The following is a 16,766-nucleotide window of genomic DNA, read 5'->3' as shown; positions in this document are numbered from 1 at the left end:
CCAGTGTCCATTTTGAACGTCACTGCCTCCTTTTGCAACTGAACCGTGGTACACCAGCCTTGTCTATTTGAATCCAGAGCCCCAAGGAAAGCTCTCTCTCCATCTGACCTTTTGAAGAACTGATTTTGAGTGACACTGGCTTTGTAATGGCCGACTCTATTGCATTGGTGGCATTTCACTCTTTTGCTGCAGAGCTCTTTGACGTGGAATGGAGACTTCTTGCATCTCCAGCAGTTGGACATTTTATCTGCTCTTTATTTTGCTTATCTGTTTTGTTTGAGCTGAGCACTACTGTCACCTCTTTCTGACTGGTCCTTGTTTGTACCCTTTTTTTATGCACAGCTTCTAGCTTTACCTCAGCATCGTTTTTGTGCCTGAGTTTTGCCTGTTGCTGTTGAACGTTCTCACTCTGCCTAACCATAGTAATAGCTTTCTTTTGTGTGAGATTTGCCTGTATCTGAAATCTCTTTGACACTTTGACCCCCACAGAGGCACAGGTGCCCTGAATGTAGGTGAGGAGGAGCTAGATGGGCAGGTGAGCACTTCTTCCACTTGCAGGGATAAGTGCCAGGAGGTAGACCAGTGGGGAGGGACGAATGGACAAAGGAATCATGGAGAGAGAGAGAGTAATCCCTGTGGAAAGCAGAGTGCTAGAGGGGGATGGAAGTAAATGTGTTCGGTGGTGCGATCCTGAAGTTGCAGAGAATAATGTGCTGGATGCTGAGGCTTATGGAATGGTAGATAAGAACAAGAGGAACCCTGTCCCATCTAAGTCGGCAGGAAGATGCGATGAGGGTGGATGTACAGGCGATGGGGATGACGCGGTGAGAGCAGCATCAATGGTAGAGAAAGGGAAACCCTGTTCTTAGAAGGAGGAGGACATCTCTGATGTTCTAGAAAGGAAGGCCTTATCTTGGGAACAGATGCCACATAGGCGGAGGAGCTGAGATAGATGAGAAAAGGAAATGGCATTTTTACAAGTGACAGGGTGGAAAGGAGTATAGTCAAAAATAGCATTATATCAGCTTATAATATTGTCAAAAGATTGGGAAAACTTAAGAATTCAGCAATGATAGGTGGAGTTAATAAGAGAAAGTAGAATACAGGAATATTCTGACAAGGAACATAAAGATTGCATAAGCCTCCAAGGACTATATAAAGGAAAGATTAGCAAAAGTTAATGTGCGGTGCCTGATAGATTGAAGAAAGATTAATTATATTGGTGAATGAGGAAACAGGGAAAAAAAAATCAAACAAATATTTTGTTTCTGTCTTTATGGAAAAAGGCACAGGAACCTCAGGCCTTGAATAAATGAAAAGTTGAAAGAAATTGGTAAAATAAAAATACTAGAGAAACTAATGGAGCTAAAAGGTAATAAACCAAGACTTAGATTCATTGAGTATTATAGCACAGAAACGGGCACTTCAATACAACTTGCTCATGCTGAACAAGGTGCCTTCCTGAGTTAGTCCCATTTGTCTGCATCTGACCCATATCCCACTAAACCTTTCCTATCCATGAACCCGCCCAAATGTCTTTTATACCTGGTAATTATAGTCACCCCTACTACTTTCTCCTGTGACCCTTGGTGCCTGACATCCTATGATTTAGTAAAGAGGTGGCTACCAAGATGGTTAATGCACTAACTGCCACCTTTTATATCTCCTTAGTTCCTGCAGAACGAAGACAGAAAATGTAACCCTACTTTAGAACATTAGAAAGTTTTTGACAAGAACAGGCAATTTTGCCTGACAAAGCCTGCCAAGTTCCTATTCACATAGTGTGTTGAAATAACTATTGAGTTTAGATTTGAAAGTCTTTAAGGCACTACTCTCAATTACACAACTAGGTAGTTTGTTCCATTGTCCAAAACTCACTGTGTAAATAAATGCTGATGTTAGTCTGAAAACTCTCCTTAACTGTTTGTGTCCTTGATGATGGATTAATTTTGAGGTAGCTGCTGACATCCACTTTACTTATACCCTTAATAATTTTAAAAACTTCTATCATGTCTCCTCTCATTTTACATTTACTGAGGCTAAGAAAGGGTTAATTATTTCAATCTTCCTTCATAGCTCATAACCTACAGACCTGGAATGAATCTGGTTGCCCTTCCCTGGACTCTCTCCAACGCCTGCTCATCCCTCACACAATATGGAGGCCAGAACTACGCAGTATTCAAGGAGTAGCCTCAAAGGCGCTTTATACAGCTTAAGGAGAACGTCTTTTGATTTGAACTTCACTGAGTGCATTATGTAGCCTAACTTTCTATTAGCCTTCCTAATCGCTTCTGTGCATTGTCTAGATGTTGATATTGGTGGGTCTCCCAGGACACCCAAATCCTTCCCATCCAATTCACTTTGTAACTCAAGGAACCCCCCCCCCCCCATTTTATATTTATATCTAATATTTCTACTTTACTTTACATTTACTTACATTAAATTTCATCTGCCATTTATCTACCCACATCTGGATTTTGTTTAGACCTAACCGTATTGATTCTGCTGCCAGAATGTTATCAGCCCATCCCCTAATTTTGTGTTATCTGCAGACTTTACTAGTTTACCTGTTATGATGTGCTTATTCAAATCATTAATGTAAATTAAAATCAGCAGCAGCTCCAAAACCAGTCCCTGTGGAACCCCGCTTTTAACTTCTAGGTGTGAAAATGATCCATAACTTGTTTTCTAATTTTGATCCAATTCTGTATACATTCACAAACATTACCCTGAATCCCTACCTCTTGTAATTTGATTATTAACCTCTTGTAGGGTCTTGTCAAAAGCCTTCTGAAAATCCAGGTAAATAATATCAACCACTCTATTGTTATCATATATTTTAGTTGCCTCTTCATAGAACTCCAGCATATCAGTAAAACATGACTTCCCTTTTCTGAACCCATGTTGGCTTTATGCTGACATGCCTGTTCTTATCAGCTGCTTTTCCATCTCATTCTTTATTATTCTTTCCATTTTCTTGCCTGCGATACACGGTAAGCTTACTGGTCTATAGTCACCAGGGTCAGTGCGGTCACCCTTCTTATATACTAGCCCATGTTAGTCCTTGGGGATTTCACCAGTCGTCAATGACTTTGAAAAATACTAGGGATTTGTACAGTCGACCTTCACTAATCCGACTACCTGTAATCCAGTTCCTTCAATAATCCGGCACTGATTATGCTTAATGTGATCCTTCTGTAGTTCGGCATTTTCACTAATCTAGCATTCCTCAGGTCCCAATGATCCTGGATTAGTGAAGGTCGACCTGTACAGACATTCACAGACCTCTTTAAGTACTCTTGGATATATGTTGTCTGGCCCTGGAGATTTATTAAATTTCAGCTGAAGCAGGACCTCAGTTTCTAAGATCTCTAAGTCACTGAAAACAACCTTATTTTTCTCTAAACATATTGGCATATTGCTTACATCTTCGCAGGAATATTTTAGCAAAATATGAGTTAAGAGTATCTGCTATGTCCTCCTCTGCATAACTTGGCACCCTACTATTATTCCTGATAGACTTAACTTCCTCCTTGACTTTCCTTTTACTACTAAAGTGTTGAGAAAATCTCTTAGGGTCAATCTTAGCATTATCAGCAATACCCTTCTCAGCCTTCTTTTTGGCAATCCAAATTTTCCTCTTGATTATGGCTCTCATATTTACATATGCCTTACGGTTAACATCATTACTATTTTTTAAGAAAGGATGGACGAAGAAAAGAAGTAACTATGGATCATTTCGTCTGATATCAGTATTGGTGGAAACGTTGGAATTTATTATTAAAGAAATAGTAACAGGGCACTGAGAAAATAATATGATTGGGAAGTCGATGTTGATTTATGAAAGGAAAATCCCATATTTCAAATGACAAATTTGAGAGTTCTGATTTTGTAGCTAGGGCTGGCAGCATTAGTAAAGATGAACCTATTGATCTGATCTTTTTGAGAGCCTTTGATAAGATGTTCGATTATCAAATAAAATTATATAGCATAATATTTGCTGGTGTGTTGAGATTGGAAAATAAAAAACAGTAGAAATAAATGGCCATTTGAAAAATTTGAAATCTATATCAATGGTTAGATGAGAAGTAAATGCTGATTTTAAAAAATCAAGGTGGTAGAAAGGGTTGTAAGGAAGATGCAGAAAGCATTTTGAAAAAAAATGGATCCTTGTACTTTTATATGAAAAGCAAAGGTGTACTTTTTATAAGTGATTGAAAGAAATTAGTGTTCAGGGGACTGTAGGTGACATTGTACACAAATAGCTGAGAGTTAATGTACAGGTTTGGCAAGCAAATGATCGGTTAGCTGTTGCTGCAAGAAACTTTGAATGCGAGAGTAGCAATGTCTTGTATCAGTTTATATGAGTCCAGGTGAGACAGCATCTGGCCTCCAACCTGATGGCATGAACATTGACTTCTCTAACTTCTGTTAATGCCCCACCTCCCCTTCGTACTCCATCCGTTATTTATTTATTTATTTTTTCTCTCTCTCTCCTTTTTCTCCCTCTGTCCCTCACTATACTCCTTGCCATCCTCTGGGCTTCCCCCCTCCCACTTTTCCTTCTCCCTAGGGCTCCCATCCCATGATCTTCTCATATCCCTTTTGCCAATCAACTTTCCAGCTCTTAGCTCCATTCCCACCCCCACCCCCGTCTTCTCCTATCATTTCGGATCTCCCCCTCCCCCTCCCACTTTCAAATCTCTTACTATCTCTTCTTTCAGTTAGTCCTGACGAAGGGTCTCGGTCCAAAACGTCGACTGTACCTCTTCCTAATGTTACGTACCCCGTAACTGGGTTGCCAAACCAGCAGAAATGGATCGCTCAGTTGGAGTCTGGATTACTGGAACTAAGAAAGTTTTATTAAAGAAATAAGCAACACAGTACTCTAATCAAAAGGATAATAAATGCAACAGTTCAGCAATGATAAACACACATGTACACAGAATTAGGATAACAGGATCAATCAAGCTCTATCGTCGTCTAGGGGTAAATGACCAGTTTTAAAGTGACGCAAAGTTCAGTTCAATTGAGTTCAGTTCAGCTCACAGTAATCACTGCCGTGGCGATGGACGGGGGGGGGGGGGAAGGAGAGAGAGAGCAAAAGCGAATGAATATTCAAACGGAATATCTTTGAAACAGAAGTGGATGGATCTTTACTTAACAAATGAATCAAGGGGTATTCAGTTAGCACAGAAAAGTAGTACTAATGTAGAAGCTCAGCATTGGCAAAGTAGGTGCAAGGGTCACATGGCTTGTTTCTGTTATTTCTTATGTTCCAATGACAGGTATTGGTGATCTGATCTGGTGTTTGTTTCCCACAGGCCAAAATGAATACTTCCACACCAGTGTCCTGCATAAGCCCTGCTGGCCCAGTGTTTATATCTCCATCTACAAAGCGGCAGGCTATTCCAAGCTTAAAGAGCACTGTAAAAATGGATGTTGCAGCAAATGATGATGAGCGCGAAAGGAGGGAGAGGAGACGTTCGAAGGTGACTGACTTACAACTGAGTGGCATAGACACCCCACTGGTATCCCCAGTGCAACGGTAGGGCTCATCACTTCATTTTGTTTTGCTTATTTGTGATAGGCACCTAAGTGCTCTTTTGACTGTCAAGAGTAAAACTCCCTAAATTGCAGGTCCTGGTGCTTATGACCATGTAACAAGGATTCTTTCTTTCTTTCCCTGGAGCCCTAGCATCCCATGGTGATTTCTAATTATATTTGCATGGGGAAGTGTATTGTTGGCTGCAATGCTAGTTTGATTATCTCATGTGTTTTAAGTTTCTGACTAGCTCTGAGCACTGTGTAAGCAACTCTTATACACTGACTCATTCTAATTTTCATTCGTTGTTCCAGAGGGACCCCCCAATCCTTTGAAGCTAAGTTATCAAATAATCAGATATCTGAACATTATTCTACCTGCATCAAACTGTGTTCAGAAAATGTAAGTAGAGGACTATCTTTGTGCTAACTTTAGAATACCGGGTGAAGGGTACTGCAAGTCTGTGTCTTTGCTGATGCTTTGCTGCACGCTTGCGTGCTCAGTGGTGGGTGCCGATGCTTTTTTTTTGCTGGTGAGGGAGGGGGGATCGTTGCTTTGCTGCTGCTTACCTGTGGGAGGGGGAGCTGGGGGAGGCTTTGGGGTTCTAACATTTAACTGTCATTCATTCTTTGGGGGCACTCCTCTGTTTTCGTGGATGGTTGTGAAGAAAAAGTATTTTAGGATGTATATTGTAAACATTTCTCTGACCTTAAATGTACCTTTGAGACCTTTAAATATTTGTGCATGATATAGCCTGTTAATTTGCTCATTTCTGGTAAATGATTCCACTGTGAGATGTGTCAACTTTTGGGTGGTTAAAAGCTTTGCATATAACACACCTTTTTCAGTATCCCGGCAGGTAGGAACAAATGAGGTCCTTGTATAAGAAATGCAAGAGAACGTCGTCGTCGTTGTTGTGGCTATCCCTCGAGGTTGAGGATGATGGTTTTCATTCTGTTGATCTACTTATGGGCTCTCAAGTGGCTTATGAGTCCAATCTTGGCTTTGAAAGTTCTTCTGCATTCAGGACAGGTAGTTCCAGATGGCAGATCGGGCTTTGGTTGTTACTGCCTCTCTTTCCATTTTCTTCTCTTTTCTTCTAATTCTGCACATCTGTTGGCTTCGAAAGTTGCTGTTCCTTCTCGGATGATGGCTTGCCAGAGTTTCTTGTCCTTGGCATTGGTTTCCCAATTGTTGATGTTGATGTTACATTTCTTCATGTTGGCTTTTAAGATGTCTTTGAATCTCTTCTATTGTCCGCCTCTTTTACGTTTGCCTTCTTTAAGCTGGGAATAGAAGATTTGTTTTGGCAGACGTTTGTCTTTCATCCAAACAACATGACCGCTCCATCTTAGTTGGTTCTTGATGACGTAGGCTTCAATGCTTGTTGTTTTTGCTTCATTTAGCACACTGACATTGGTTCTTCCATCTTCCCAGCTGATATTTAAGATGTTTCGAAGACAGCATTGGTAGAACTTTTCAAGTGCCTTCAGATGTCGTCGGTATGTTATCCAGGTTTCTGATGCATAGCATTGGGAACACCACTGCTTTGTACAATAACATTTTGGTGTCTGTTTGGATGTCACAATCATGAAAGACTCTTGTTCGGAGACGTCCAAAAGCTGTTCCAGCACAATTAAGACGATGTTGGATCTCATCATTAAGGTTGACATTGGAGGAGAGGTGACTTCCAAGATACGGAAAGTGGTCCACATTTTCCTGGGTTGTTTCGCCAAATTGATGGTTCTATCCGATTTGTCTCAATTGGTGACGGTTGGTAAATGATCTGGGTCTTCTTGGAATTGATGGTAAGTCCAAGTTTCGTGTATACACTGTTGAAGGCAGTCAGAATCTGTTGTAGGTGGTTTTCTGAAAGAGCTGCAACACTGTTGCCATCTGCGTATTGGAACTCGATGAGGGAACTTGTGAATGTCTTGTTTTTGGACCAGACGGGCAAGATTGAAAAGTCTACCATCTGTTCTGTTGACAATTTCGATTCCTGGGGGTCGGTCACCCTTGATAATGTGGATGATTGTCGCAATGAAGATGGTGAACAAGGTTGGGGCAATCACGCATCCCTGTTTTACTCCTGATCTAACTTGAAAAGGCTCACAGTTACTGTTGCTGACCATGACTGTGGCAAGCATGCTATTGTGGAGGAGTCTCAGGATTTGAATGTACTTTTCAGGGCATCCATAGGTAGATAGGACATCCCATAGGACTTCCCTTGATACCGAGTCAAAGGCTTTGGTGAGGTCGATGAATGCCATGTACAAAGGTTGAAGTTGTTCACGACATTTTTCTTGTAGTTGTCGCATTGGTCAGGTCATGTCGATTGCTCCACGTAATGGTATAAAACCGGCTTATGTCTCTGGAAGGATCTTCTCGGCTAAAGGCTGGAGCCGGTTGTTCATGATGCGGGTGAGGATCTTTCCTGCTGTTGCTAACAGGGAAATTCCACGGTAGTTTCAGCATTCAGATCGATCTCCTTTCCTTTTGTAGATGGTAACGATTGCTGAGTCTCTAAAGTCTGCTGGTAAGTCTTCATTTATCCAGATCTTGATGAGAAGTTGATGCAGTTGGTAATGAAGCGGGTTACCTCCAATTTTGTAGACCTCGGCTGGTATTCCACCGAGTCCAGTGGCCTTGTTGTTTTTCAAGGTTTTGATGGCTTCCTTGACTTCTTCAAGTGTTGGTATTTTGCTTAGGGAGTTGTCAACGGGCTGTTTCGGTATGTTGTTAATCACATTCCTGTCAAATGAGACAGTTTGATTTAGAAGATCTTTAAAGTGCTCCCTCCATGTAGAATTGATGTCAGCTTTGCTCTTCAGGATGGTCAAACTATCTTTGCTTTTGAGACTGCTTGACCGTGAGTGGATGGGCCAAAAATAGCTTTAGTTGCATTGAAAAAGCCTCAAGTGTTGTTAGCGTCTGCTGGTTGTTGGATTTCCTGAGCTTTCTTCCTCCACCATTGGTTTTTCAGGTTTCGGGTGCTCTTTTGGACTGCAGCCTTGCATTCCTGATAGTGTTTCCTTTTGGTAGCTGATCGTTGGTCATTTTGTAAGGTGATGAAAGCTTTTCTCTTTTCGTCAATGAGTTGTTGGAGTAGTTTGTCATTATCATCGAACCAATCCTGATGCTTTTTCGTCTTGAACCCAATTGTTTCTTTGCAGGAGGTGATGATAACATTCTTCAATTGATTCCAGTTCCAGTTCTTCTACAGATGGTGGGACTTGTTGAGGCAGTTATCCTTGAAGATTTTGTTGGAACTGCTGTACATGGTTGATGTCTTGAAGGATGTCAACATTGAATTTCTTAATAGTGTTCTGATTTTGGTGTTTCTTTTTGGGCTGAATCTTCATTGTCATGGTGGACGAGATGAGTCGATGGTCTGTCCAGCACTCATCAGCACAAGTAACGGCTCTTGTTATCAGTACATCTTGTTGGTCCCGAGATCTTACGATGATGTAGTTGATGAGGTGCCAGTGTTTGGAGCGTGGATGCTGCCAGGAAATTTTGTGTCTGTTTTTCTGGCAAAATAGAGTGTTTGTAATCACCAGGTTGTGTTCAGCACATTTGGAGAGGAGGAGTGTTCCATTGGCATCGACCTTGCCAACTCCTTCCTTGCTTATTATTCCAGTTCAGAGCCTATGATCTTTCCCGACTCTGGCATTGAAGTCTCCCAAGGGAATGATCTTGTCGTTGTTGGGAACAGAGGAAAGGACGTCGTCAAGTTGGGCGTAGAAGTTCATCTGTACTTCATCTTCAGCGTCCAGAGTTGGAGCATAGGTGCTGATGATGGTGGTGTGTTGGTTCTTGACAAACTGGATTCGCAGTCATGAGACGTTCATTGATTCCCAGTGGTTGCTCTGTCAGCTTCTGAAGTAGGCTGTTTCGGATGGCAAAACCTACTCCATGGATCCTCGGTTGTTCAGGATCAAGCCCTTTCCAGAAAAAGGTGTATTGACCTTGCTCTTCCTTTAGTTGCCCTTCTCCAGCTCTGCGGGTCTCACTCAGAGCAACAATGTCAAAGTTGAATTTTTGGAGTTCCCAGGCAACAAAGGCAGTTCTCCTCTCTGGTCGGTCTGAGATTGGGTTATCCATCAGAGTTCGTATATTCCAGGTAACAAATTTCATAGTTTCACTTCTCAATGTTTTTTGACCGCATGATGGTGATCCCTCTGGACGCGGCTTTCCAGACAGGATAGGGTGAAGCAGACTATTTTTAGGACACCTTTTCTAGCCCCTTCTCAGTTCAGGGTGAGCAGAGTGGATCCTAAATAGGGTTGCTCAGACGTGAATACTGCTACCGAGCAACTTTCCTGCTTCTGTCCAAATGTTGAGCTACTGAATCAAGTATTCACCGCTTTCCTGCCGGTTCTTGACCAGGAGCTTCCAGCCGTCACATTGCCTGCTCCCGTGGCCCACCCCCAATCGCCAAAAGACTTGAAGAAGTGGCCCACAGAGCGAAGATGCCTGTGCGTGTATTTGTTTAACGTGTACTTGACGTTGCACTCCAAGAAGCACGTGATACTTCACAAATCAACCAACAGATTCCAATGGCGTGGAAACCACGACGATTGGAACTGATGGATTTGTTGCAGCCTTCATCCGCCTTCACAGCCTTTGAGTTTGAAGTAACTTCATCCGCCTGTTCCACCGATGAGGTCTTGGTTGGATTGTTCTTTGTCAGGGACCTCACCATCGACCTTACCGCCATGGGATGGGTGACCCTACCAGGGGCTTAGCTCCAGATGGCATAGCTCTCGGGATCTCAGGACCATATAAGCTTCTCCACTGCGACAATCCATGGAGATGGCAAGAGAACACTGAAGAAAGAAAGCAACCAATGGCTATATACATCCAATTAAATCTTAAGGCATCACGCTCACCTTTAGACCACTTGATCTCTCTGCATTGGAAAATACATTATTGTCACTGATTTAAACCTGTAAACCAACAGCTGGTTAGATTTCATGTTGGAGATATACAATTGTGATCTAAGTTGCATAAGTGTTCAATGTTATGTTAACCGTTGTGCCTTTCCCTACTGTACAGTAGTGGGAGCTATGTTTCATATACAAAAATAATCTGTACACAGACTGTTTGAAGGTGATTGACATGGCTGTTGTTAAGATATTTGCAGCAATACTATATCTAATTTTATTTTGTGCCTCTTGTAGAAAATTACCACCAAGAATGCCTTTGGTCTTCACCTGATTGATTACATGGCTGATCTCCTCAAAGAAAAGGAGTCTGAACTTACCAGTTTCAAGGTTAGAAAAAAAGTATAAGTTTAGTATCTTATTCAACAGTTTCTTACAAAATCTTCTGTGTGAATTTGCTAAAAGGTAATTGCAACTTCATTATGATCCTAGGATGGATATGATGTCTGTTATCTGTTTCCAGAATTTGGATTGTATTTCATTAGGAGCCATTCAGAAGTGAAATAATGACTTCAGGGCCATCATATTGCCATAAAGGTGACGGATAAGAACAATTCCAAGGAGAATCTTGACAATCTAGTCAAGAAGAAAAGAAGAACTTACGAGAAGTTCAAAAAACTAAGTAATGATAGAGATCTAGAAGATTATAAGGCTAGCAGGAAGGAGCTTAAGAATGAAATTAGGAGAGCTGGAAGGGGTCATGAGAAGGCCTTGGCGGACGGAATTAAGGAAAACCTCAAGGCATTCTACAAGTATGTGAAGAGCAAGAGGATAAGTCATGAGAGAATAGGACCAATCAAGTGTGACAGTAGAAAAGTGTGTATGGAACCGGAGGAGATAGCAGAGGTACTTAAAGAGTATTTTGCTTCAGTATTCACTGCAGAAAAGGATCTTGGCAATTGTAGGGATGACTTACAGCAAACTGAAAAGCTTGAGCATGTAGATATTAAGGAAGAGGATGTGCTGGAGGTTTCGGAAAGCATCAAGTTGGATAGGTCACCAGGACTGGACAAGATGTACCCTAGGCTACTGTCGGAGGCAAGGGAGGAGATTGCTGAGCCTCTGGCAATGATCTTTGCATCATCAATGGGGACGGGAGAGGTTCTGGAGGATTGGAGGGTTGTGGATGTTGTTCCCTTATTCAAGAAAAGGCGTAGAGATAGCCCAGGAAATTATAGACCAGTGAGTCTTACTTCAGTGGTTGGTAAGTTGATGGAGAAGATCCTGAGAGGCAGGACTTATGAACATTTGGAGAGGCATAATATGATTAGGAATAGTCTGCATGGCTTTGTCAAAGGCAGGTCGTGCCTTATGAGCCTGATTGAATTTTTTGAGGATGTGACGAAACACATTGATGAAGGCAGAGCCGTAGATGTAGTGTATATGGATTTCAGCAAGGCATTTGATAAGGTACCCCATGCAAGGCTTATTGAGAAAGTAAGGAGGCATGGGATCCAAGGGGACATTGCTTTGTGGATATAGAACTGGCTTGCCCACAGAAGGCAAAGTATGGTTGCAGACGGGTCATATCTCGCATGGAGGTCAGTGACCAGCGGTGTGCCTCAGGGATCTGTTCTAAGACCCTTACTCTTCGTGATTTTTATAAATGACCTGGATGAGGAAGTGGAGAGATGGGTTAGTAAATTTGCTGATGACACAAAGGTTGGAGGTGTTGTGGATAGTGTGGAGGGCTGTCAGGGGTTACAGCAGGACATTGATAGGATGCAAAACTGGGCTGAGAAGTGGCAGATGAAGTTCAACCCAGATAAGTGTGAGGTGGTTCATTTTGGTAGGTCAAATGTGATGGCAGAATATGGTATTAATGGTAAGACTCTTGGCAGTGTGGAGGATCAGAGGGATCTTGGGGTCCAATTCCATAGGACACTCAAAGCTGCTGTGCAGGTTGACTCTGTGGTTAAGGAGGCATACAGTGCATTGGCCTTCATCAATCGTGGCATTGAGGTTAAGAGCTGAGAGGTAATGTTGTAGCTATATAGGACCCTGGTCAGACCCCACTTGGAGTACTGTGCTCATTTCTGGTCACCTCACTACAGGAAGGATGTGGAAACTATGGAAAGGGTGCAGAGGAGATTAACAAGGATGTTGCCTGGATTGGGGAGCATGCCTTATGAGAATAGATTGAATGAACTCTGCCTTTTCTTCTTGGAGTGACGGAGATAGAGGTGTACAAGATGATGAGAGGCATTGATCGTGTGGATAGTCAGAGGCTTTTTCCCAGGGCTGAAATGGCTAACATGAGAGGGCATAGTTTTAAGGTGCTTGGAAGTAGGTACAGAGGAGATATCAGGGGGAAGTTTTTTATGCAGAGAGTGGTGAGAGTGTGGAATGGGCTGCTGGCGACAGTGGTGGAGGCAGAAACGATAGGGTCTTTTAAGAGACTGCTGGATAGGTACACAGAGCTCAGAGAAATAGAGGGCTACGGGTAACCCTAAGTAATTTCTAAGGTAAGGACATGTTTGGCACAGCTTCGGGGCCAAAGGGCCAATAGGTTTTCTATGTTTCTATGAATCTTGGAAGTCAAGGAACTTTCAATTAAAAAAGGAAGAAGGTTGAAGTTTAATTCCCATTCATCCATAGATAATACAGCCAAATGAAACAGCATCCCTCTGGTGCCAAAGTGCAGACACAACCACGGTCACACACGGCACATATAATTTCAATAGCAGAAACACATACATTTACAAAGAATATTTCAAAAAAATAATAACAATAGCCCAAGTCCCGGAGTGTCATGGCCTGTAGATTGCTGTTGCATGGATGTTGTTCTGGAGCCACTTTTCTGCAAGAACAGCCTGTAACAGTTCCTCATAAGGTGAGTGCAGATGCAATTGAATGCAATACAACTTGGCTCCCACAGAGCAAACACTGGAGAGCAGCACTGATGGGAGAGGCCAGCCCTCCAACCTAGCACAAAACCTAGAGGCACACAGCCAACTCCAGTGCCTCCTTCCCCCCCCACCCCGTGGCCACAACAGGCGACCTCCAAAGCATGAATGAGTCCTGGTCCAGTCCACAACTGAGGCCATACAGCTTTACCACCATCAGTCTCACAACAAAAACATCCAAAACAATCACCCCTGTCTACTGGATCACGCACCGCCTCCACACACTGCCTTCTTCCCTGGTTGGCTGAAGCAGGCTGCAAAACAGTATGCAACACGTCCAGCTCCATCACTATCCAGCAACTCGTTAGTGGGTTAGTCCTGCACTACTTGATGTCCTTGATAACCAGCAGTGTCTTGTGACCATGAAAGAGACAAAAAGGCTGAACAATCACACCTTTAGTTGGACCAAACATGGTGCCATCTTTCTGGAAAGACATGTGGCAGCTATAGATATCTGTAATAGGGGAGGGCCAATAACAATATAGAAACTGAAAAGTGTTCTATTTCCCATCTATCTTTCAGGCCCAATGAAGGGTCTTGACCTGAATTGTGAACTGTCCATTTCCTTCCGTAGATGCTGCCTGACCTGCTGAGCTCCCCCAGCATTTTGTGTGTTGCTACTATCAGAGACAAGTCCCTTGTGGTTCAGAGTGTTCCATTGCTTAGATAGGGATTGGGTTGTGCAGGTTGTTTCTAAAGTAGGATGGTTGTAGGACAGTTGCTGTCCCTGAACCTGCTGGCACTTGAGGATTCTATACCACCTGCTTGACAGTAGCTGTGAGAAGAGGACATGATCCAAATGGCAGGGCTCTCTGATAGATGCTGCCTTCTTGAGGCAGTGCCTCCTGTCAGTTATGGGGCGAATGGATGCAGCCAGTAAGCCTACTTCCAACAGTGCTTCTGCAGAACATTTGCTGTTAGAGAATTTGGTGATATGCCATATCTCCTTAAGTTTCTAAGAAACTAGAGTTGCTGGAATGCTGCCTTTGTGATTGCATCAGTGTGCTGGGCTTGGGACAGATCATCCAATATGCTAATACCCAGAAATTTGAAGCAGGTTACTCTCTCCAATTCTGACTTGACAACTAGTAATAATATTTTAAGTCTTCTCTCCTGTTGACTCATATACTTGGGTGGCTCTCTGCTCAGAAGCAGGTTCTATTCCCAGTTCCTGTGCTCAGTCTAAGTTAGGTACACTACTGAAAGACGAAAGAACAAAGTTCCTAATGAGAGAGGGTAGATGGGTGGCAACCACTACCTTCACCATGATACTTACAATAACTACCGGCCGTCTATGTTGTTCATCTGCTGCGCCTATCATGATTTACAATGCACTTTGCCTTCAATATTCCAGGTATAAGACATTTGACAGGTGGCTTCCTCACTTCCAAAAAGATGTCAATGTATTAATAGGATTGGTTAAAGAATCTTTTATAACCAGCCATACTATTAATGATGTTTAATCTAATTATGAATAATGTAGGCAGATTTAAATTGCAGGCAATGGTGCAAGCATTTGCAGCTCAGGACAGATTTCTGCCCATATTGGTGCATACCATTCTCACATATTCACAGGTGGTGAAAATTGTGACTTACTGACTATGGATTAAGACAAAGGGTTAAGCCAATTTTTTTAATGGAAAAAATCTGCCGGTGTAACTGGGTGAGCCCTACAAAAAATTCTTGGAATTTAATATAGTTTCATGGTTGCTTAATGCAAAGGTCTCTCATATGCTATGTCACGAGTATCCAGATTCGAAATGCTTGTTAGAGAAGGCAGCTTAGCAAACTTCTTAAATTGTTGTCATACCAAAACCAACAATCTGACTTTCCAAATAAAGCTGTGATTTCTCATTCAAAATATGTTGGAACTTAGTTCTAATTCAAGATGTGTAATCACATAGTATTCTCTGAATTCTATCTATAATGCAGTTTCATGGTCAGCTCCATCTTGGGTACTAGCCTCTGTAATATCCAAGATATTTTCAGGGAGCTGTGTCTCGAAAAGGCAATGTCCATTATTAAGGACCCCCATCACCCAGGGTGTGCCCTCTTCTCATTGTTACCGTCAGGGAGGAGGTACAGAAGCCTGAAGGCACACATTTAGAGATTCAGGAACAGCTTCTTCCCCTCTGCCATACGATTTCTAAATGGACATTGAACCCATGAACACTACCTCACTTTTTAAAAAATATATATTATTTCTGTTTTGCACTATTTTTAATCTATTTAATATACATATATATACTTGCTGTAATTGATTTAGCTTTTTTTTTTCTTTCTATATTATCATATATTGCATTGTACTGCTGCTGCTAAGTTAACAAATTTCATGCCGCAAGCCAGTGATAATAAACTTGATTTTAATTCTGGTAGCAGCACTTCTCCATTGTTATTGGTTGCGCTCAAATTAAAATCTTGAAGGAACTATATTCTATATTTTTTCTAATTTGCAGATGGATGTAAGTAGATAATTTAAAACAGTTTGCTAATTGTTTTCTGCAGTAACCTTCAAATACTGGGTTGATGTATTAACATTTTAATTTGTAATTAACCACAGATGGCAGCTGGCACTTTGGATGCCAGTACGAAGATCTACGCTGTGAGAGTGGATGCTGTTCATACAGATGTATTCAGGATCCTGGGGGGCCTAGGGAAGAATCCTGAAGAACCAGGTGCAGGTAAATCACTTATTTCTTCAACTTCTGGCAGCATTGTTACCCTGCTCAGCTCAATTGCAATCCTAGGAATAAGATTGCCCGTGTACTCAGCTCTAAAATTAGCTCATAAGATTATTTGTTGACAGTGCAGTTGTGATGTGAAATTAGCGGGAGCCCCCATCTTCCCACTGCTGCCTCGGGGGCCTTGACACGCTGCTGACTGTACCACAGTAACAAAACAATTGAAATGATTTCATTACCTCTGGTTTTAACATGAAGGCACTGTGCATTGGCAGCCTGGGGTGGCTGTTGTACAGGCAGTGTAACATCTCCGGTGTATAGCAAATTGCTGGTTGGGAGAAGTCTTATTTTACTGTGAAAATGTGGATTTTTTTCTTAATTCTAATTTATATTAAAAAAAACTAGTATAGAGCATTCGGAGATTCAGGAGAGGTCCTTATTTCCTCTTCTAGATCCTGTTGTGACAGCCAAAGAAGTTTGACTGTGTTTGTCTCCCTGCAGAGGTACATCCTGGATCAAGTGAAGCTGAACAGGAGAAGGGCTCACAGAAGCAACAGAAGAAAAAGCATTCATACAAAACTATTGAACAGAACTTGAGTAACATCACATATTCCATGAATGACATGAAGTGTGAGGTGAGCTATTTTTTCTGGTGTTGAATGTGGACATGTGATTTGGAGCATTTGAG

The 16,766-nt window shown here is 42.1% G+C and overlaps 1 protein-coding gene across 3 annotated transcripts in view; it reads left to right on the top strand.

Annotated features, from left to right (window-relative positions):
- Nucleotides 1-16,766, top strand: part of ncaph (non-SMC condensin I complex, subunit H) — a 71,733-nt gene that overhangs the window by 12,629 nt on the left and 42,338 nt on the right. For all 3 annotated transcript variants that reach the window (XM_063056814.1, XM_063056813.1, XM_063056812.1), the window contains exons 2-6: nt 5,325-5,548; nt 5,860-5,947; nt 10,729-10,821; nt 15,958-16,078; nt 16,580-16,713. In XM_063056814.1, coding sequence (XP_062912884.1) covers nt 5,331-5,548; nt 5,860-5,947; nt 10,729-10,821; nt 15,958-16,078; nt 16,580-16,713 — 654 coding nt within the window. In that variant the 5' untranslated portion in view covers nt 5,325-5,330. The remainder of the gene's footprint in view (nt 1-5,324; nt 5,549-5,859; nt 5,948-10,728; nt 10,822-15,957; nt 16,079-16,579; nt 16,714-16,766) is intronic.

Source organism: Mobula hypostoma, chromosome 8 (assembly GCF_963921235.1).
Source record: "Mobula hypostoma chromosome 8, sMobHyp1.1, whole genome shotgun sequence".
In the NCBI taxonomy this organism is placed as follows: Eukaryota; Metazoa; Chordata; class Chondrichthyes; order Myliobatiformes; family Myliobatidae; genus Mobula; species Mobula hypostoma.
This window is presented reverse-complemented; position numbering and strand designations above follow the sequence as displayed.